At 29.2% G+C, this 23,307-nt stretch overlaps 2 protein-coding genes across 2 annotated transcripts; both read left to right on the top strand.

Annotated features, from left to right (window-relative positions):
* Positions 1 to 60: 60 nt before the first annotated feature.
* Positions 61 to 3,039, top strand: LOC145186237 (transcriptional activator protein Pur-alpha-like). The gene is made up of 7 exons (XM_090096369.1): positions 61 to 241; positions 1,177 to 1,289; positions 1,571 to 1,673; positions 1,769 to 1,814; positions 1,928 to 2,222; positions 2,366 to 2,435; positions 2,656 to 3,039. Exons 1-7 carry the CDS (start codon positions 157 to 159, stop codon positions 2,682 to 2,684), a joined length of 741 nt encoding a protein of 246 aa, XP_089952495.1. The 5' UTR covers positions 61 to 156; the 3' UTR covers positions 2,685 to 3,039.
* A 14,292-nt stretch (positions 3,040 to 17,331) lies between these two features.
* On the top strand, positions 17,332 to 19,185 carry LOC145187134 (uncharacterized). Its single transcript, XM_080063443.2, has 6 exons — positions 17,332 to 17,446; positions 17,594 to 17,722; positions 17,934 to 18,193; positions 18,274 to 18,513; positions 18,623 to 18,767; positions 18,885 to 19,185. The coding sequence occupies exons 2-6, from the start codon at positions 17,601 to 17,603 to the stop codon at positions 19,141 to 19,143; spliced, it is 1,026 nt and encodes a 341-aa protein (XP_079919569.2). The 5' UTR covers positions 17,332 to 17,446; positions 17,594 to 17,600; the 3' UTR covers positions 19,144 to 19,185.
* Positions 19,186 to 23,307: the final 4,122 nt, after the last annotated feature.

Genomic DNA, 23,307 nt, shown 5'->3' with positions numbered 1-23,307 from the left:
GATTACGGTTTAAAACTAAACTAGTGTCCAGTTTTCTAAAAGAATTTGAAAAATTCACGTTCGCACTTTAGGCGATCGGAGATCGATTTTAACTTGGCGTGTTGAGTGGACGTAGCGCAGGTAAAAAGGCCTTTCGAAGGGGTTATACTAGGGTAAATGGCATCAAGTGATAGCGATCACCGTAGAGATTCCGGAGAAAGAGGCGATGGGGATCGAAGGGATGAATCGCCAGAAAGAAGCGGTAACTTTTTTAAATTGCCACCTTTTGTGTTAAATCCGAATATAGTTAGCTAAAGGCTGTATACTAGAAAGAGAGAACTACCTAGCTTATCTGATGCTAACTATCAAGATAATCGACTAATAGATAGTTGTAATCATATATATTTAAATTATTAGATATAATAAAGCACCTAAATAGAATATCAATGAAATTTAAGTTAAATATAGTTTTTTGTTAACTATACTAAACACTTAAATTAAATCTCTCATTTATGACTAAATAAATTGCCAAAGTCAGTGAATACATTATGTGCTGTTATTATGTGAATATAATAAGTGGTGTTTAATGACAGATGAAAAATCGGCAGAAATATTTTGTCTTTTTTTTTTTACTTCTAAAGTTGTTAGAAGGCCATATTTAAAAGAAAAAATATGTTTCTTAAAATTGTAAAAGTCTTTATTCAAAATAGTAAAAATGTATATCTGTTTACATCCCTATGGGTTGTCATCTATGGATATTTTCTACATGTGCAGTTAGTTTTCTTCAAATATTTCTTTATTTTAATAATTAAATAGTGAGCTTTCAGTTGTTTGTTTAGTTGTTTAGTATCACTACTAAAATTTTAAGCATTTAAACAGTAAAAATAGGAATCACAGGTAAGTTTTAATTGAATAATGATAATTTAGGCTATGTTTACTTGGGTGTCAAATATCTATAAATTGAAAAAAATTGAGTCTTCTTTTATTATATTGTTAAACTTAACTCAGTATGTCACTAACTAGACCAGATAGAACTGATAGTATTTACCTTTTTTTCTATTTTACCTGTTCTCTATCAGTCATTGATCATTACTGTGTACTAAATGTAACACGTCCTTCAACATATGACAGCCATTTTAAAAAACTGAAGATACCATACAGATTTTCAAACAAAATAACTTTTTTTTTTAAATTTAGGAAATCGTGATGATAATGATGAGCTTGCTTCAAAATCATTGAGAATCCAATCCAAGCGATATTATGTGGATGTTAAAGAAAATTCGAGAGGAAGGTTTATAAAACTTGTAGAGGTTAATTTCTAATTTTATTAAAAAAATAATTATATTTATATCAAACTTTTGCATTTGTTGATTTTACTTTTTCTAAATAATTATCAACAAGGAATTTCAAAGGTTGTAGGTCAATTACTTCAAGCACTAATTGATGCAATTAACAATATGATTAATGAGCAGATGAGTTATTTAGTGTTAAAATACAATAAATAATCTAAATAAAAAAATAATTATTATCATGCTGTTTCATTTAAAATCTTTTATCAGGTGGTAAGAATGTTAAACTTTATTGTTTGCAGGGTCTTCCGAATGGTACAAAGAATAGGTTATCATTTCCAATGTCTGTGGTGCCTGAGGTGAGAGATAAGCTTTCACAGTTTGCTGATTTCTATAATAAACTTGGTAAGTTCATTTGATGGTTAATTTGAGAATGAATCCGAAAGTAAATTAAACCATAAACTAAGTTTCAGTTTATACATGTTCAAAATATCTCTTAGATACTGAGGCTGAGCGAGAGATTCCTGAGGATGGCAAGTTGCGTAGGTGAGTAGTTAAGATGTTTAATTTATGTAAAAACTTCAAGATATTCCTTGCAAAATATTAACAAAATTGATATTTGCTCATACCTTATTTTATTCTGTTGTTTGTTTTTCTAGTGATGATATTCGTTCAGCTCAGCGCAAAATTTATTTTGATTTAAAAGAAAATAAACGTGGAATTTTTTTGCGTGTAAGTTGTACTGCCTCATATGGCTCTAGTCGTCATACCATTGCATTGCCAGCACAAGGAATTGAGGAAGTTCGTGATGTTCTCACTGAGTTTATTGATGAGTATGGACAAGATGAGGAACGGCAAGAAACTCCAGAATTTCAAGAGATGCGAGTAGAGCGTAAGCGGTTTTACTTTGACTCTGGGGCTAATGATAGAGGAGCCTTCTTAAGAATATCAGAGGTATGTGTAAAAAAATGCTCTCAACTTTTGAATTAATTTTTTTAAGACGGTAGTTTTTTTTAAGAATGTAGTTTTTTTAAGATGGTAGTTTTTTTGGTTAAGTTAAGTAATGCACAGAAAGAAAATTTAATTTTCTCTTCCAGGTTACAAGCAAATACAGGAGTTCCATTACCATTCCGAAGCAAGGCTTGAGCAAGTTCAAAGATATTTTAAGTAAGTTAATAGAGGATTGCATACGTTTATGTTTATAAGGTTAGTATAAGAAAAAATCCTGAGCTTGATTAAAGAAAGGTTAGATATGCAGCTGTTGGTGTGAAGCAGAACTATTTTCAATCATTACTTTTCTTTAAAAAAAAAAAAAAAGTACTGAGTATCAAGCAGAAACTTTAAAGGTCATTTCTGAAATCTTTTCATATTTCTATATTCCGTTTAGGTGACGTAATCAGCAAGATTGACGGTTGATGACGAATCTATGTTTCTTATTTGAGGAATTTTTGAAAGTGGACGAGGAATTTTTGAAAGTGGACGAGGAATTTTTTTTATTATATAGTTTTTAAGACATTAAATAATTAACATTAAAACATGCCTATGTTTTCTAAAAGAAAAAAGGTTTTATATTTGTTAAGGACTTATTTTTGTGGTGATCTTTTATTTTCTTTATTTTCTTTTGTGTCAAAATAGCTTATAAAAAATTTCTCAGTGTAAACTATAGACTTAAGAAATACAATTTATTTATGGCAATTATCGTCCATATACATTTTTTGTGTCTTTTGTCTAATTATGACAAAAAAGTAAATGGATTTGTTTGCTTTTAAAATCTTTTGTTGTTGATTTTCTTTCCCACCTTTCCCGACGAAAATATCTGTATTGCTTAAAAATTTCAATTTGACAACACACTCCCCAAAAATTGGTATTTAATTCCTCTATATTAAAAAAAACGATTAAATGATAATTCCAGAATTTATCTTTCGTTTCAGTGTAGAGTATCGACTTTGACGCAATTCATTAAAATAAATGTTTATTCGTGTCAGCATGTTTCTATATATATTAAGGCGTTGTGTCAATACCATTGCCCTAAAGTAAATTTTTAAAACGAACTATCGTTATGCCACCATCATATCTGGGTAATTTTTTTGTGACTTTAAAAATTCAGTGAAAAAGTGTTCAATAACATAGATCTCAATAAGAACCTGGTTTATGGTAAGGTTGCTTTTTAGAATACTCAATGAGAATTTGAAAAAAATTTTAAACAAGTCTTAAAGCCAAGCTATAAACGGTTCTAATATAATTATTTGACCATAGTATACGTATCTAAGAACCTCAACTAAATTTAATGTTATATTTCTATTCCTTTTGTGCTATAGTAATGCCATTTTTAATAATTTAGTTAAAGTTTAATGCCATTTTTTATACTCGAAATTTGAAAAGGTGTATTTTATCTTTTTTGTGTCGCTATTTTTTCCGTCCATGTCCAGATTTTTTGCAAACGGGTAAAATGGTGTCTGGTAAATTGAGTGGTTTGGCGTTTCTAAGTATTGTTGGCCGCATATCTAACATAACTCAGCAATGAGCAGGAAATGAATTGTTTATTGTTTTAAGTTGTTTTTCGTTTTTCCCTTCATAACTTAGTTATAGTATTTTTATAGCTATTCAAGCAGCGTGATTTATTTAAATTCATTTAAAAAAAATAAAAAATACCATTGACTAAATACCAATGTCCTAATTCTACCATGTTGGTAGAATTAGGCAATTGGTATTTAGTAATACTTCCAAACCAAAGAAGACGAAAAAAAAAAGAAGAACCAAGAAGAAAAAAGTAACCATCAAACTTAAAAATGGTTACAAACCTACAAATAATTTACATTTTAGCAAAAAATTAGGCTTAGCAGTAACAGTATCGAAAACAGTCAAACTGATTAATCTCGAAAAAGGACTTTTCGGAATAACATCGAAATTGTATAAAAAGGAATTGTATCGAAAATCCGAAAAACAGAATAATCTCGAAATTGTGAAAAAAGGAATAATCTCGAAAAGGGACTTTTTGGAATAATATCGAAAAAGAGAATACATCGAAGTTGTTAAAAATGGAATCGTATCGAAAATCCGAACAGCAGAATAATCTCGAAATAGCTCAAAAGAGAATAATATCGAAAAGGGACTTACCGGAATAATATCGAAATAGTGAAAAAAAGAATAGTATCGAAAATTTAAAAAACGGAATTAGATCGAAATTGTGAAAAAAAGAACAATATCGAAAAGGGACTCCATTGTAGATCTGCTAACTTCGTGTGAAGTTGATCCGATATTTAGGTGAAAAGTTAAGAAATATTCATCGAACTCTTAAATAAGTTTCTTATTGAAAAGTAACTAAGTATTAGAAGTTTCTTAAGATTTCCTCCTGGCACTAGTTTTGTAAAAAAAAAAAAAGAGTGTGATCAGCAAATCACATTTTCGATGCTAGTCATTAAAACAAGTTTTCGATCTTATTCCGTTTTTATTGTTTTCGATATTGTTCCGCATTTGTGAATTTCGATATAAAAACTTTTCGATATCAATCTAAAAATCAAATTTTCGATCTTAATAATTAAAATGGGTTTCGGTCAGTTATTTTTCGATATTAATCATTTTTTCGATCAGTTAATTTTCGATACTATTACGCTTTCCCAAAAATTATTTATCTTTGATTCCTATTTGGTTAAACCTATAAAAGTAATTATTATTTTTTTTTTACACTTTCATGGTGAAACATAACGATATTCGTTAACAAGTTATTTTTAAATCCTGTAACCGCTGTTTCAATTTAGTTCGTGATTAAAGCTACCTAAATTGGCTTTTCATTACTAAAGTTTTTTACTTCTGAAGCAAGCAATTTAATAAATTGAGATATAAACTCTAATGTGGATGTAATATTCTTTGTATTCTATCCAACTTTATAATAATTTACATATAAAAAAATATAATTTCATTTGTCCAAAATTTTTTATTTTAATTGTGCGTCAAAATGAATTATGCGAGAAGTTATATATTTTTGAGTAAACGTGTTAAATATTTATTTAATGTTTAATTGTCAGGCCCGTGTATTTTAAATTGAAATAAACGATAATCTATTTCTGCTTATCTTTAAAAGGTTTTGAGAGGAATCGTTCATCTGACGCAACAGTAACCAACAAATGCTAAATAAAAGCAGCGCACACGGCGTATTGTTGAAGCCTGTTCGGCTTCCCGATAATAAACTAGCGTTGTTGTTGTTGAAGAATCTTTAACTTATAAAGTTTTAGAACTGCATTACGTTTTAAAACAGGTTTGAAAAGAAAGTAATCGGTAACCGAAACCTTAAGAAATACAGTTTTTCATCCGTTTGGGAATATCATTGATTTCGTTATGCCACTTATCATTTTTAAAAACTTTGAGTAACATAACGCAAACTATGCTATTCCCAATCTATCTAGTTTTTACTGCGGTCATACATTACATTCCAATTTTTTTACTTTGCAAAGTTGTTCAATAAACCTTATCTAATTTTTAAAATTTGACCTTAAACGCCAATGCGATTTCCCAATGCAATGTTAGTGGCTTCTTTTAAGTACTCAGGAAAATTGACTCTAAAATAGTCTAACAGACCAATAACTATATGAAGGTATGCCAGAGATTCCAAGCTCAGTTCTGCAAAATCGCTAGCCAAGTGTTTAAAAACTTTTTAAATTTTAACTGATTTCAAAAAATGTTGTGTTTTGATTGGTTGTTTGTTATTAATCTCAATGTTAGTACAGCTAAATTCTTTTTGCTTAAGTTTTCGCTGTTTTGCAGCTGGCAGCTAAAACTTAAGTAAAATGAATTTTTACCGTTGGTTGGTGGAGGTAGCTTCCTGACCATCACCAGTCAACAGTAACAAAGTTTAGTTGACATCACTTCAAACGACATGCCACACAAAAAATTTACAATTTAGTAAAGTTGTTAAAAAATTTTTTTTTTTCTTTGAATATATGGTAAAATATGAAGCTGATGTAATTAAGTTAACTGAAAGTTGTTACTTTCAATATTGTCACCCGTCTTCGACTTCAACCTCAACATTGTTCTTTTCATGATCATGTGCGGCTCCAAATTCTGCTTAGGTAGCTTGGGAAAAATCAATACAGTCTTTCATGTTCGACAAATTTTCTTCCATAAAATTTTTCAGCTAACATTTCAAACATTTCAACTTCAGCCGATGTAACCGTCATTAATTGAGATTTCCGACCAACCATACCCCAGTTGAAATCTACGCTTTGGTTTGTATGTTCGTGAGTTTATATTTTTTCCTCATTATTTTTCCTACCAAATAGGTAGGAAATGTTTTATTAAAATACGAACTACAGAAGATGGTTTAAACTTTTTGTTGTTGTTAAGCTATCGACTGGAAGCCTGTCATAAAGATGCTCTCACTTAAAAGAAAATTTTTACTCAAAATAAGATCTACATTAATGATTCTAAGCGAATCATCTTTAATTTGAGTAGAAATGGTTGGTAAAATACTATTTTATAACGCTTTTGTTTACTTTATTGATTACCCCTTTACAGATTAGTTAAGGCCATGTACGGCACTTCCGGAGGAGCCGAGGATATTTTAAAGTTGCTGTAAGCAGCTACGCTTTTGTGGTGTTACAATTTTCCCGAGGTTTAGAGCTAAAGTAATTGCAATAGCTCTTCATAATTCATAAATTGTAAGTCGATACGACAGCAATAACGTTAGAATTTTACGAGTCCGAAACATTTAAATAATGAAGAGGATCAGTTTGTCTTATCGATATATTAGGATTTAAAGAGCCTCTTTGTCGTGTAATTATGTTCAACAAAAGTTGATATAAACCAAAGACCACCTTGATTTTTTAAAATAGTAAATTTTTTATTAGTATCATGATTATACTTGTCAAAATAATTTGAATCATTTTCTACAAATTTCCCGCCAACAAAATTGAGAGTGTTTCTTGTCAAATCTGGTTTGTCAACTTTTTGAATAACGTATCTTTCAATAAAAAGTACCAAATACATACCCACCCAAATATTCAATTAAATTTCTTTTTTTAAATGTAAACTTAATTTCATCATCAATAACTAAAACTGAGGTGGTATTTTTAGACTTAGTCAAGTGAGCCAAAATGTGATTTGCAAGGTCATATCCTACAAGAGTTGAGGTTTTATCTGTGAGATTTTTCATAAAAACTTTCTGACCAGCAACTTTGTAAAATTTTGGATAAAAAACTTCTGCATCACCATTAGAATTTTCAATAACTTCCTTTATCAGATCGAATGAATGCTTTGCATCATCTTCTGAGAAACTGTACCTATCATCTCTGATATAGAGGGTAGCAAAGATCGTTTTCCACAAATTTAATGCTTTTTTAATGAAAGTTGTGAACTCTTTTGCAGTACACGCACGCTAAGTATCAGTTGCTGCTTTTCTTTGCAGTGTTGAAGAGTCAATCTTAAAGTGATGTGTTGTTATGTAGCGTTTGAGTCCTTTCTCTGATTTGCTTTTTTTCACACACTGCTGGCAGTTAAAGTTGTTCGAAACGCTTCCATTCTCAATTTCTGTAAGAAAAGCATCGACATCATTAAGGAACTTACTTTTTTCAAAAAAAACGTCTGATTCTAGATCTAATATAAGAGAATCAATGGACTGTTCCTCTCCAGAGTTTGCCATTTTTTAGATTTTTGTGCACTAGTTAGTAGACTGGGCACGATAAATTAACTATTTTCAACATAAATTCAAAATTTTAACTTCTATTGTTTGAAAACAATAGAATCTTGCGAAAACGGCTTAACTGGCTATCTGTTATTGTGACTATGTTATTATGAAGCGACCGTTTGTTTGGTTAATCATGATTGTTTCTTTGAAAAAGTCAATGATTCAATGGTTACATTGCATAATCATTGGTATTATGAGTAAAATATGTTAATTAAATAAAACTATAAAAATAATTTTATAAAAAAAGTAAAAGAGCACAAGTAGTTTTTTTTTTAAGCAACACAATTTTAATTTTGATTTACAGCAACATGATTTTTCCGGAGAATAAAGCCATGTTACTCCGGAGAATAAAGCCATGTTACTCCGGAGAATAAAGCCATGTTCTTCGGAGAATAAAGCCATGTTCTCCGGAGAATAAAGCCATGTTCTCCGGAGAATAAAGCCATGTTCTCCGGAGAATAAAGTTTAACGTTACGAAGTATTATTAAATAATAAATTTCATCAAAGTTCAAATTTGAACAATTTGAAGTTCAAGAAAGATTAACTATAACAATAGTTAAAGTTTCTTTAAAGGATTCCACGGTTTCAAGAAATTTTAATGGTGGGCCTTTTGTACACAGTGTTTAGATGTAAGAGTCTGGGTCTCGTAATCGTTTTCTCGAAATGAACCGGAAAAAGCGTAACGAGACGAGAAATGTTCCGAAAAAAATAACGAGACAAAGGAAAAAACTGTCCTGGAATAAAGTTATAAATCGGGACAATAGTTTTGTCTCGGAATTTAAAAATTGTGTCCCGGATATCATCGTCTCGTCTCGTCTCGAATAAAAAAAATAAAGAGACGCAGATGCTTATTTTAAGATACAGCAAAGTTACAACAGGTTCTCATCTATATATCAGTATTTAAAATGTATCCATGTGATTATCAAAAAAAATTTTCTTTTAGGTTTATTAGAAAATTATAAGATTTCAAATTTAAAAAATTATGCTTAGGTGCGTTTAAGATCCGTACAGTGCACTATGGATGATTTTCACGCAAATAATCGAACAAAAATAACTTCGTAGTTTTTTTCGGGAGTTTTGGAGTTTTTTGTGGCTGATCTAAAAATGTTGTTTAATGAGTATTTATCAAGCAATTCTCTACCAACTTTTCAAAAGGGATTTTTCTATCGATTTTAAAAATATAACATCACGAAAACAATTAGAGAACTCGAACCGTGATTCTAAAGAATTAGAGAGCTCGAACCGTGATTCTAAAGAATTAGAGAGCTCGAACCGTGATTCTAAAGAATACAGTTTTGAAGATACTTTTGAACTTCATAAAAAAATATTAAAAAATTTTATTTTTACATGGAAAAAAGTTTGTTGAAAAATGTTTTTTTTTAAGTGAAAGTTTTTATTTCCCCATTTTTCTAACAATCCATGATGTATCCTCTAATAACCCAGAAAGACAAAATATTATAAAAATACGTGTCTTCAACGAGAACAATATAAAATCCTTTCAATATCAATTATCACTTCTGCATTGGAAACATATTAACTTTAGTGATGACGCAAATACAATATATAATAAATTCTTTGATACGTTCTTGTCTATATACAATGCAAACTTTCCGCTTTGTGAACAAATAGCAAAAATAAAAAGCTTGAATAGTCCATGGATAACCAAAGGATTTGGAAAATCCTCTAAAATCAAACAGAAGCTATATATAAAATATTTAAAAACAAAATCAGATGAAAACCAACAAAAATATAAAAATTACCAACATTTATTTGAAAAAATTCGTAAAAAACTAAAAAAAGTTATTATTCAAATTTAATTAGTAAATTTAAAAACGACACAAAAAATACTTGGAGAACGTGGAAAGAAATAACAGGAAAACAAAAAACAAATTAAAATTCCCTCCCTAAAGTAATTAAAATAAATAAAACAAATATATATGAACAAAACAAAATTGCAAACGAGTTTAATAAACATTTCATTGATATAGGAACTAATTTGGCAAGTAAGTTTCCAATTACGGAAAAAACGTTTAGTGATTTCCTAGAGCTTATAAATGATTCGCTTTTTATAGATAATTTATATTCTGACTTATCTTTTGATGAGTTTGAAAGAAACAAAGGGGTGCGGATGAAATAAATGGTAACCTAGCCATGGATTGCTTTGAAAATTTAAAATGTATTCTTTATAAAGTCTTCAGGGCATCTATACAACAAGGTGTTTTTCCCGACCAGTTAAAAATAGCTAAAGTTACTCCAATTTACAAAGACGGAAAAAAATCAAATATTAGTAATTATCGCCCTATCTAATTTTTCAACCTTCTGGAAAATTTTAGAAAGAATTATATACAATAGAACATACAATTATCTTAATCTAAATAAACTTCTATATAATAATCAATTCGGTTGTTTCAACAATTTAATACTTGTTTCAACAATTATAATTAGAACGGAATGTAACATAATTAGATCGAAGTCTAACATAATAATTATTATAATTATGTAATCATATCGCGAGGTTAATTATTATAATTATGTAATCATATCGCGAGGTTAGAATTATTTTGTTCTATCTCCAATTTTAAATGTTGGGAAAGAGTTTTTGATTATTTTCGAAAAGTAAAAATTACCTAAAATTTTAGCTTTAATTTTTAATGAAATATAAAATTATGCTCTAAATAATTAATGTTTAAAAAAATTATTTAGAAAAAAATTTAAAAAATAAAGTCTATTTTAAAAGTAATCATTACTTACTAATATTAATTACTCATTTTCTTCCAACGTTTGAAATAGGAGATAGAACAAAATAATTCTAACCTCGCGATATGATTACATAATTATAATAATTGACGAATTGCATAAACATTCTGTTTCAATGTTATCAGAAACAAAATCATCTTCAATTACAAACTCTTCGAAAACAGTAAAACGTTTGAGGATGTCAGGATAATCGGTAGCCATTTTTTACTGTATCGTCTTTTTTTGATGAGTGGATCTGACTCATTTGTGGCACGAACGATGACATCAAGCAAGTTTTCTAATCTTCATTGTTTTTTAATATAATAGGCTCAGTATGTTTAAAATTGTTGTTTATGTTAATTTCCAGCAAATATACCAAGAGGTCCTGGTGAATGAATAATTTCTGCGGCGTGGCACAGAGGGCCAGAATTCACTTTTGCAGGCTGTCAAGTTGTCATTTTTTCAACTTTTTTATTGGTCTTTTTCATTATGTCATTTTTTTCTTCGATTTTTTTTCAATTTTGAAAATTGAAAAAATCGAAGAAAAATAACAACAAAAAATTTAAAAAAATGACAGCTTGACAACCTTTCACAAACGTGTTTAAGAACTTTTTTGGATATTAGTACTGCACGTAAATTTGTGCCAAGAAAAGAAACTATTGTTTTAATAATCATGCTTACACTTAATTGTCGGTTATGATAATGAGCTTTTGAATTACTTCACGCAGTTTACATACCAGTGCGGGTAACAAAAAAATGAAGTCGGTGGTAGCAACTATGAGCTACAGACGTTCGGCATCAATGATATATTACATAATATATCATTGTTAGGCATTAACAACTTTGCTTAAGTTTTTATTCACGTTAAGTTAAGCAATTACTGAGTAAATTGCTTAACTTTACGTAAATAAAAACTGAAGCAAATTTGTTTAAGTTTTTATTCCCGTAAAGCTGACCAATTACTGAGTAAAAGCAATTGCTCATTTTTATTCACCCGGCCTATTATTAACAATAGTTGCCATAGTTAAGGTATCATTTAAAAGCAAATGGAAGTAAAATTTGTAAAAAGCAGCTAAACATTTTTACAGCGAACTGCGAATCGCTTAGAAATTAAAAAGAGATTAAAAAAGAACCAAAAATTTCCAAATTGCTTTGTTTTCAAATGGCACAAACTGGCACAAGATACTTCTTCGGAATTCGTTAGTTTACACCCTTAAACTTGAATTAAGTCTGGGGAAATGTGGGGAAAAAAAGTTGCTGGTCAACTAAGTTGAGATTTCTATATTATATTTTTTTGTTTTCTTGTTCCAAGATTTTTTAAAATTTTTTTCCCCCAGCAAATCATTCACTTATAAAGAAGCTCATTGATAACTAGCTTCGCAATATATCATCACCTAGGGGTTAATTTGATAATATTAGTCAAAAATGGATTTTAGATAAAGGTGCTTTTGCAGAAAAAAAGCGTACTTTGTTTAACTGATAGCCAATATCTCAGGAACTACACGTGCTAGAGGCTTTTAAAATTTTTCTATTTGAAGTGTTTTCTATTGATTGAAATTCAGAGAGGATTGGCGAAAATCAAGTCGGCTTTCCGATTTTTGTCCGCCAAATCGCCCATTATGCAGTGTGGAAGTGTTAAACGCGCACAAACGTTTTAATTCCAAACTTGAACTCGTGAAGTCTATTTTGAAAACAAAGGATTGATAAATCCAATTGACCTTTTTAAGTGAAAATTTGGGGCACTAAAAATGAATTTAATTGGAATTCGTGAAAATAATTACGTTTGACGTCAATTAATTGTTGAAGTTTATTCTCTTAAAATGAAAAATCTAACTCAATATTTAATTCAATGCCTGCTGGGAACAATATTTTGGCCATTACTGCATATTCAATAACTCACAAAAGTTATTTTTACCAGATAATAATAAGCTATAAAAAAGATATTCAGTTGAAGTTTGCAACTTAAAACAAAACAATTAAAAAAGACCTTGTAAAAAATATAATTACAACCCTAAAGTAGTGACGTATGTAAAAAAAAAACTTGTCTAAACGAACAACACTTTTCATTTAAATTGCTCCCTTGATGAAAAACAAACCTAAAAAAAAATTTTTTATCAAAATGGGATAAGTACACTAAAATATAAGAGTTTAAATGATCTACGTTCCGTCAGATTATTGATATATTTAAACTCATATAATACAAACACAATGTTTTATCAAACAAAAAGCAGTTAAAACCAAACTTATAAAAAGTAGAATGTTAAATTAAAAAAAAAGTTTAAACTTAAAAAGTGCAACCATTAACAATATCATGTTTAACACTTAAGTTAGTGTTGGATTGAGGAGCGAAATTATAAACTATAAATGCTAACTTGTTAAAATTTGTACATTTAACATTGTATGGCGCGAAATTAAGTTTATTTATGCATTATATTCAGGCTATTAATAGAGTAGCCGGTTTTTCCATTTTTTTCATGCTTGAAGCAATGAAAGTAATGAAAATAAAGAGAGAAAAAACAAATAATAATCAGAGTAAATAAAAGTTAAAAGAAACGTAAAATAATTTCAGACATTTTTTTCAAAACAATTATTACCTAAGGAATCTTCGCGAAACGCATTTAAGTTTTATTGTGAAAATAAAAAAAATATAATTGGTTCCTGAACGCTATAATATCCCTACTAAATATCCCTACATGGTAAGGTTTGAAATACACAATATTGTTTAATATTTATATTCTTGTGAAAAATCAAGACTCTAGAGAGATCATTTGAAAGCAGTGTTAAAAAAAAATCTAAGGAAATTTTTTACTGCACAAATAATTAACAAAAAATTAAAAGAAAAAATTTCATCAATATTTTTTGACTCTCTAAAATCAACAAATTGCAATCAAAAGTAAAACAACAAGATCAGACTCCTATAAACTTATTTTTTAAAAATAACGTCACATCATGAATCTTTAGCTGTTTTTCAAAAATAACTTCAGAACATGGAACATGATAAAGTTAATCCTCTAAAACCAGATAAAGTTAAGAATAATGCTGCTGTTTTTTTAGCGAACCAATATGAACTCATAAGTTCATGGTTTACGAAAAGTAAGCTATTACGTGGGCTGCATTAGATAAACAAATGCTTAAGTCTCTCATTTTGCCCCATTTTAGCCTTGATTACTCTAATAGCCGTAGACTGGATTTGTATAAATGGAATTTGAAAGATAAAATAACACGCGTTAAAAAATAATATTTCAAAAAAATGTGCAGCAACTCTGCCAAAACTAAAGCCTGCAACGAAGTTATGAACTTTATGTCAAAAAGGGAAAGAAGTAAATATGAAATTTGTTTTCAAACGAAACGCCTTTTAACATTACGGAATAACAAAATTTAAGGTTAAACTTATGTATGAGGTTAATCAGCTTGCTCCTATATTTGCAAACTAGCGCCATATTGTTCTAGAGTTCAACCAAGCAGGTTATTACAATTTGTACAAAAAAGGTGTAGCGAAACATCAAATTTAAATTTTAAACCTTTTTTTTATTTCTACAAAAAACTTTTTATTCGACATTAAACTCAGATGATTAAAAACTAAAAAACTATATCACAGTGCTACGTCATCTTGTGGATATTCATCACAAAAGACTATTTCATGGAAACTTTATCAAAAATTGAACATTTAGTTTCACTGTATTTAAGTAAATCGTTTTTTTTTGATTTCTCACTTTAAAAATACAAGAGAAATAAAATACTAGAGAAATAAAATACTAGAGAAATAAAATACTAGAGAAATAAAATACTAGAGAAATAAAATGCTAGAGAAATAAAATACTAGAGAAATAAAATACTAGAGAAATAAAGTACTAGAGAAATAAAGTACTAGAGAAATAAAATACTAGAGAAATAAGATAGCAAATCTAATTGCATGAGCTTAAAGCATTAATAGTTAACAAAAGCATTAAATTAAAACATTAACAGCAATAAAAATTCAATAATATTTCCCTATTCAAACATTATTTTGTGGAAAGCATTTCTTGTAGAAATTTATTTATTTACTAAAAACATTATATAAACATTTGCTTACATTTTTTATCAACATATTACGTTGTGGAAAATATTGATAGTCTTTTCTTGTTCGATGACCAAGAAACTTAAAAAAGAAAACCGACTTGAATTGAATTTTGTATGAAAGTTCTCTTTTGAAATAAGTTTTCTACTTCTGGAATTGTAAGAAGAAAAATGACTACAAAAAATCTCTCTAAAAGGTCCACGTTCTGTTTATCTGAGGCGGGAGCTCTCAAAGCTTTTTCAAAGTCACCATTGGAATATCAGATTGTAAGACAAGGAGAAAGAGCAGTTATTCCTCATCAAACTAAGTGTTCTTGAACTCTCAAAAACAAAGCAAAACTTTGTTACTCTACTAACAGTAAAGTTTAGCAAGTAGTTTATGAAATTCCTAAAGTTTGAGACAAAACAAGACTAGCCATAGTCGATTTAAAAAACGATAAACAAACCATCAAATGATTTGTTGGTAGCATTGATTTTTGGTGGAATAAATTTGTAAAAAAAAGTTATTCAACTTAATTGATGAAAGATTTTTTTTCAGCCATTGATAAACTTATGCATCTAAATCTGTCATCCTGACACTGATTAAGGTGGATAATTTTTGGTGGTACTCAATACCACAACAGTCGTTTTAAGGCCAAAAGATAAGTTATGAAAAACTTCCGCCGATATGAGCAAAGGCCTCAATCAACAAACCAGTAAATTTTTCTTTAAACTCAGCGAAACAACACTTTTATCATTTATTTTATTATATGTCGTTTTATATATTAAATATTATGGAAAGGTTTCGCTAAAACAAATAAAACTTCTGATAATTTAAGGTAGTTTCAATATTAAAGTTAAATATTAATTTAACTTCGCCGATTTTTAAACATCAATTTCAATCAATTTCAATGATTGAAGTCATTTTTTTAAAATTATGATAAAAAACATGGCTTGATTCATTATTAAAAAGCGCTCTTTGTAAGCGATTTTCAACATTTTTTTTTTATCTCAGCGCTCTATGAACATACGGTTTTTGAAGAAAAAACCTATGCATTAAACCAAAACGAAATTTGACATGGAAGTTCAGCATACTAGGTTTATAATTTAGTATTTTCGGCCTCAACTTCAATTAACCTCAACTTCAACCTCTGACGTTGTCTTCTCTCAAAAAAATTCAACTGATAATTTAAAAAACTTAACAGTGCAAAAAACCTGTGAATATCCGCCAAGCTCAACTTAACTTTAAAGTGATACCATTTTTAACAGTTTTTATATATAATATTTTTCAGTTTCGAAACACATTTTCCAGTTAACTAAAGGTTCCAAACCACCAATTTTTTTAAATGTCGGACTCGTGATTTGACACCAAAAATCTTCCCTTTTACTCATTAAAGTGACTAAATATGAAGGAGCAGTTTAAATTTTTTTTTTTGCCAGACATCATTATTTACAATATATCAGAGTTATATTTTTTGGAGAAAACCCCGAGAAAAAAACTGAAGCCTTTCTACTTAAGAAAACTTTTAGTTAGATTTATTACTAGTGGGATTGTAAACAGGGGGAATTTTGTATCTCAGAAATAAACTTGCATCAATACTTTTAACTTGCTTTAACTGGTTGATACTTCTGTTTCAAAATATCTTCTTTCAAACTATGAATTAATAAAGGAGTTTTGTCATTATTCATCTTTTTGTAAAACTATTTCTTTTTTTTTTTTGTAGTAATGCTCAAATCTCAGAGACGTTATTACAAAAAGAAAAAACCTGAAGCTTAACAATAACAGGATTCTATTGCATGATTCATTATACTTCAGATACTTCGACATTTTCTTCATTAAATCAGAGTCTTTTTTTAGGTTTTTGAATCTATATTGTAAATGCTAATTGATTTCTATTTTAATAATATTACTTTATACTCAAGTGAATAAAAAAACTGTACAATTAAAAACGAATCATTAACTCAGCATTAATAATATGGGAATACGATAGTCTTAATAAAAATATTTGTATTTAAATTACATATTCCATGAAAAAAATTTAATAGTGACGTCAATATCGGTAGTTTCTGTAAAAACGCATCTATGACTAATGCATCTTTATGAGAAGTATTTTGCAACTCCCTTACTCACAGACAAACTAAAGCAACACCAACGCAGTCTTTTAGCGATATTTTACCTTTATTCACTGCTCAAAAAAGCCTGTTTATAGACCTGCCATTAAAAACCAACCAACCAAGCATGATTTATCAAAAATCTTCTATGACTAAAATAAGTATTATTTGTAGTAACGGCTGCCCGATATTGAGTTTCTCAATCTGCTCTTAAATAATCCGGAACTTACATAGGATTTGATTTTTTTCATTTAAAAAAAAAAAATTGTAATATTTAGTTTAGGAAAATTACAGTTATTTATTTAAAATAGCACCCCAGAATGTAAAAAATATTGTAATATTTCATTACTAGTTTGTGAAAAATTCAAAATGTTTTCTATTTTTAAAATTGTTAACTATCGATTACAACGGTAGTGCTTCCTGAAGTGATAATTTAGTTTCTATTTTCTCATTTTTTTCCCAGGGGATATTCAAACCAGTTTGACTGCTTTTAAGCACAATCGAAATTCTGTTCTGCACAAGCTACAACTTTTATTGAACTAGTATAAAAGAGACAGTAACAAGGACAAACACTAACTCTCAGTAGACGAAAGGGAATCTAAAAACATACAATATAGTAAGACACAATTGGGTTTAATATTTCTTTTAGTTATATAATATTATTTAATATTCATATATATATATATATATATATATATATATATATATATATATATATATATACATATATATGAATTTTTTTTTAAACATACACCTGTTTTAGTTCAAAGATGTTGAAATCATTGATTTTGTTGATTTGTGTTGGAGTGTCGTATTGCCAAAGTACGACTCAATGCAGTTTTAAAATCAGGGAGGCAGAGTTTTCGAAGTACTGTGTATTGACTGGAAGCAGGTAAATTTATTAAACTTTTTACGTCATTTAAATAATTAAATTTGAAAGCTTTTTTTTTTTTTGTACTTCTGACGTTAGTTGATATTGAAATTAATGCAGCTTTATATAAAGGAATATAAAGCGCACAAGAAATTTGAAAATTATTTTCTTACTTTTGCAGGTAATGAATGTTTCTTTTTTACAAGTAATCTTAAAGATTTTCTTTTTATAGGTTGTATGTTGGCGATTTTGACGGAAACAAATATGACGATTTGATGTGTCATAACACTGAAACTGGTGATGTCAGCATCTTTTTCTCAACTGTTCCAATCTTCCGAAGAAACTTGTGGAGCGGACCAAAAACTTGCAGAGGTGCAAAATATGTTGTCCTAGGCGACTTTAACGGGGATTATAGAACTGACTTGCTCTGTCAATATCCAACTGGTGAAAAGTACATCTACTTTGCCACTAAAATGGGAACTTTCCCATCAAGTAAGTCTTACATATGCTTCGTTAACCGTTCAGAAGATGCGCTAAATAATTTGTTTAACATTTAAATAATTTAATTCAAGCTTACGTGACGGTGAAGGCAAAAACAAGCAGTACGCTAAGTATTCAAACATGGTGCACTCAAAGTGGATACAGACCAGTGGTGGGTGATTTTGATGGTGATGGAACTGACGATTACCTGTGCTATGATGGTACATCTGGTTTCATGTGGGTTATTTACGGCCAGAGTACAATGTTGGGGACGTTCAGACCAGAATACACATTTAAAGAAACTTTTAGATGCAGAGGAGAAGTGTTGACAGGTAAGTACTTCATATCGTTTTTACTGTTTCAGCTTTACATATTAATATATATAATGTCAAAACAACTTTATTGATAGAAATTTTTTAAGTTACTTATTTTAATTTTTAGCTCAATTTAATGGCGACTTAAAGACCAATCTCGTGTGTTATAGCAAAGGCGACGGAAAAATTAAGATCGCTTCTTTTGACGAAACTCAAGTAAAGGTCATATATGATTCAACTTTGAAATGTACCGGAGATCACATTCGCGTTATGTGAGCATATTTGATTCTTGCTTTAATGTTAAAAAATAATGAGAAAATGTATTGATTGTTTGGTGTTTTATCAATGTGTTACAGTTGAGATTTTTATTTATTGCTTTTTTTTTTCAGGTTGGCTGATGTTGACGGCGACAGATATGATGATTTATTTTGCAAACTTCCTGGCAAAATACCACTAGTTTTTAGAAATACCCGAAATGGAAATTTTTATGAACCCGTTGAAATTGATTTCCAACCAAAAGTTGAAAAAGATAAGTCGTTTCGTACCATTGAAGTTGGAGATTTCAATGGCGATGGCAAAAGCGATGTAATGTGCCATGGCTTTGACGGGTCTCTACAATTAGCTGAAAGCTTTTGTTTAAGAATGTAACAATTTATAATGTTCAGTTCTTCAAATAAATATATCTATGAATGTCCGGTGTTATTTTTAACAGTACCCATACTTAGAACACAAAACTTGTAAATGGGTTTAAAAAAACAAAAATTTGTTGGTTTATTAAAAAAGAATTCTATTCATAAGTTTTAATACAAATTAACGTTAAAAATACTTTTGACTTAAAACATTTTTATCGTTAGTATATAAAAATTGATGTTTAAAGATTTGCCAAAATAAAGGGTTAATTGGACCAAAAAAAGAAGAAAAGAAAAATAAATTAAAATTTTTTTAGTTATATATATTTTTTTCATACAATTTACTTCGTGCTCTGATACTTCTGACACTGACTGTAGTCTTTGTCGCATTCAACATCGATTAAATATTTGTTTTGGTGCTGCATTTATGCTGTGATTTTGGGAGTTACGGTGGTTCGACTCTAATGCCGCCTTAAAAAGAGCTCAAAGGTTTTGATTCTCCATTTAGTAAACTATTAATTTAACAAAAGTTTTCGTAAAACTTTTACTCAGTTTAACAGTTAAATAGAAAAAGCTTATAGTTTTTAATTAAACGTGAAAATTCAGTTGTACTTTGGACGTAGTATATAATCCAAATAACTTAATTTTTGGCGCTGCATTAATAGGGCAAGCATTAAAAGTACTTTTCTAAATTATTTATTGATTTATTTGACTAATACCTAATGGTTTAACTGTTAATGAAAATAGAAAATACGATTGGAGTCAAAACCTTAAAAAATTTTAAACATGGAAGGCATGAACTTTACGATTTAGTTTAAAATGTCACAAGGCACTATAATTTATATTTATATTTTACATACTGGATATTTTCGAATATTATTAACAGAATAAGCTTATTATCTGCCATTTTGGGCTCTTTTTCTAACCTTTTTAAATTTGAATACATTTAAAACTGATCTTTTTTGTTTTTGGTTTTTTTTCCATTCTAATTGCGCGCTTATTTTTCGCCCAATCAGAAAGTTTTTTTTCTACAATGACATTTTACTTTTCTAAAGAAACAGTTTTTGGTTTTGTGGCCTTTCTTTTCTGACATATTTATGTTTTTACGATTTTCTGTGTGATTCGTTTTCATTTCAAAAAATGTTCATTCTGATATGTTCCAAAAATAGACTTTAACAATTTACTTTCAGTTTTTTTTTTCACATTTTTCTAAAATTGATATTTCTTTTAATTTATTCTTTTATTTCAGATTTAGCAAAAAGTTTTTTTTTTAAACTTCATAACTTTTTATGGTGAAAATTATTTTTTTTATTTGTTTATTTTTATTTGTTTATTTATAAATTGTTTATGTAAATATATTTCTAATATATTGATGTAAATCACAAGTATTTATCAGTCTTATGTCTCTACAATTATCATTTTATTAATATCAAAATAAAGTAATTGTTCTTCAATACATTAACAAAAAAAGTTCCTTATTAAAAAAATTATTCATTGCCAAAAGAGACCCAGATGCAGAGTGCAGATTTGGTGGGTGTAGGTGGATTCTGAGTATGAATTATATAACTGAGTCGACAATTTATTTTTAGTTTTGTATAATATCTAAGCATGTGGCATGTTTGTGTGCACATGTGTGTTAAAGATTAAAATGTCTTCACATATTCTAATTTTTATTCAATTACTAACTGGTCAGTACCCGGGCGCTGCCTGGGATAAAAAAAGAAAGTCTCCAAAATAAACATTTAAAAATTTTATAGCCACAATAATGCTTTTTCTTATCCTTTCCACTGGTAACAATCAAACAAAATTTGCGCAAAGATTTTGTTAAAAAATAAATTAAACTTTAAAGCTCCACGGTGAGCACAGAGAATACTGATTTTTCCAATCTCAAAATTTAAACTTTTGTAGTAATAATGAGATGGTTCATATGAAAAAGCAATATTTTTTAGGTTGCTTGATTTGAAACTGATCTTCTCAAAACAGTTTCTTCTTTGACAGCTGTAAACCAAGATTGCCCCTCTTCAGAAGTCTCATTTCCCCTGGGTCTTGAAGCATGATCCCTCATTTCTGTGAGCCTGGGATCCCTTTCCAAAACAGTTTCACTTACCCTTACTGCTGAAACATGATCCCTCTTTACTTGGAGTCTAACATCCCTTACTGAAAAAGTTTCACTTTTTTTATACTGTTGAAGCTTGATCCCTCTTTCCTGCTAACCGCTTTGCTCTACCCTGCTGGCACATCTAGTTTTACTTTGGGAACTAAAAGCCTTATAGACACGTGTTCGTCACGATCCAGGCAAAACCAAAAACTCGTTGATTTCACGGGAATTTTAAATGGAGTTTAACACGCTTTTTATAAAGTTTCAAACACGTGCTTGTTGAGATTTCAAACACGTGTTTATTGAGGTTTTAAATACGTGTCTTATAAAGGCTTCAAACACGTATTAAATGAGGTTTCAGTATGGAAGTTAAATCTTGAACAAACACATGTACGAGACGGTCCAAGCGTAAACCAAAAATACGAAGATTTTACGAAAATATTAAATTCTGACACGTGTTTATATTTAAGTTTCAATCACGCTTTAAAGTCAAATACTCAAAAAAAACTGTAAATATTTAGCATATAAATATATATTTATTTGACAAATATTTCCCTTAATGTACTCTAAGTGTACTTTTGAACCTTCGAGAAAATATAAATTGAAGCAGCTGTAGCTTTCTCGCAGAGTATACAACTTTGCAATTTTAAATCTTCTTTACTCATTAAAAACTCTGTTCTACAAAAGTTTTGCCTTCAATTTATACTTTTAAAAAAATGCCTCAAATATGTTTATAAAAAAAAAACCGCTCAAGCTGTATTTATAAAATATTAAGGAAACTACGTCAATTTCCACTTTCCGTACTTGCTTTGGAGCGCAGTGTAAATTACATCAACTTTTTAACATCGCGTGTTTTTTTATTACTGGTTTCACAACCGTTATGAAAACCTATCATAATGTTATACTTGGATTCTGCAACGATGAAACTATCCATAAAAACAGAATATTCTATAAAATATATAACAATTATAATCGGTCTTTCGATTAATATTGCTTATTTATTTCACGGATTGAATACCGATTCTTGAAACGTGTTGTTTTTTTTAGCGGGTTTTAAACACGCAGCAGAAACCACACGTAATATGTCGCGGTGTTGTGCCGGCTGGATATCTTCATTTGCTTCCATTGCTTTAGAAGCAGACATCTTTCTTGAAGCGGAAGTGGATCTTCCGGGATCTTTTTTTAAGAAGGAATTGTATCAAAAACAAAACACATTTTAGGAGCTAAAAAAAAGTGTGTATTAACTCCTTTGAAGATTGGTACCAAGGTTTTCCCAAAACTATAGTTCAAAGTTTTTTTTTCTTGAAAAAAAATTTTGTGTCACCAAAAATGAACATTAAATTTGTGGTGGTTTAAAAGTGTGGTTTAGTTCCAAAAAAAATTATGCCTAGATAGCTACAAATACATTCCTGATTAATATAGTACAGTTTTAAAATTTTGTTATACAAACCACAAAGAACAACTTTTGCTTAAGACACATTGTGAAATTCTGCCTCTTTTGGGTACCCTGTGTAGTAAATCAGGCTGCCTCTTGTAAATAAGGTACTCCTAGGGTAAAATTCTGGAACAAAAGTAGCCTATGACTTTCCCCTGGTAAAATGAGGAGATCAAGTCTGTGGATTTGTATAAAGAACAAACTTTAAGCTTCATATGTTAGATGTTACATACCGATCATTTAAATATTATATTTCATTTTTCCATTTTAATCAAACAAACTTCAATGATCAGTAAACATCATAGAAACTGGGTTTGTAAATATCATTCAATATGACTGGCATGACTTTCCAGTATTAATTGAAAGCGATCAATTAAAGACAGAAGCATTTGTCTAATATTGTCAGTGATTATTTTCTGGGCATGCGAGTTTTTGGCACGAGTATGAGGATTTATGTCACTTTATATAAAAGCGTTCTGAGTGTAAACAGTTCCGTCTAGGTGGAAATACGCCTGATTTGTCCACAAAAATTTGTCTAGATTATCCAACTATTTTCCAAAAACTGTACCAAACTTCTTCCGTCTTGCATTATTATTTGATTCAAATTAATGGCGCACTAATATTCAACGTTTAGTAGTTTACTAAAAATT

This window comes from Hydra viridissima, unplaced genomic scaffold, assembly GCF_058129835.1.
Source record: "Hydra viridissima isolate aposymbiotic clone 2 unplaced genomic scaffold, HvirCarnegie_v1 scaffold_8, whole genome shotgun sequence".
Classification (NCBI taxonomy): domain Eukaryota; kingdom Metazoa; phylum Cnidaria; class Hydrozoa; order Anthoathecata; family Hydridae; genus Hydra; species Hydra viridissima.
This window is presented reverse-complemented; position numbering and strand designations above follow the sequence as displayed.

Coding starts and splice junctions, on each gene's coding strand:
- LOC145186237 (XM_090096369.1), top strand. CDS start 157: ATGGCATCAAGTGATAGCGATCACCGTAGAGATTCCGGAGAAAGAGGC. Junction 242..1,176: donor TGAATCGCCAGAAAGAAGCG/GTAACTTTTTTA, acceptor TTTTAAATTTAG/GAAATCGTGATGATAATGAT. Junction 1,815..1,927: donor GAGGATGGCAAGTTGCGTAG/GTGAGTAGTTAA, acceptor TTGTTTTTCTAG/TGATGATATTCGTTCAGCTC.
- LOC145187134 (XM_080063443.2), top strand. CDS start 17,601: ATGTTGAAATCATTGATTTTGTTGATTTGTGTTGGAGTGTCGTATTGC. Junction 17,723..17,933: donor TGTGTATTGACTGGAAGCAG/GTAAATTTATTA, acceptor TTCTTTTTATAG/GTTGTATGTTGGCGATTTTG. Junction 18,768..18,884: donor GGAGATCACATTCGCGTTAT/GTGAGCATATTT, acceptor TTTTTTTTTCAG/GTTGGCTGATGTTGACGGCG.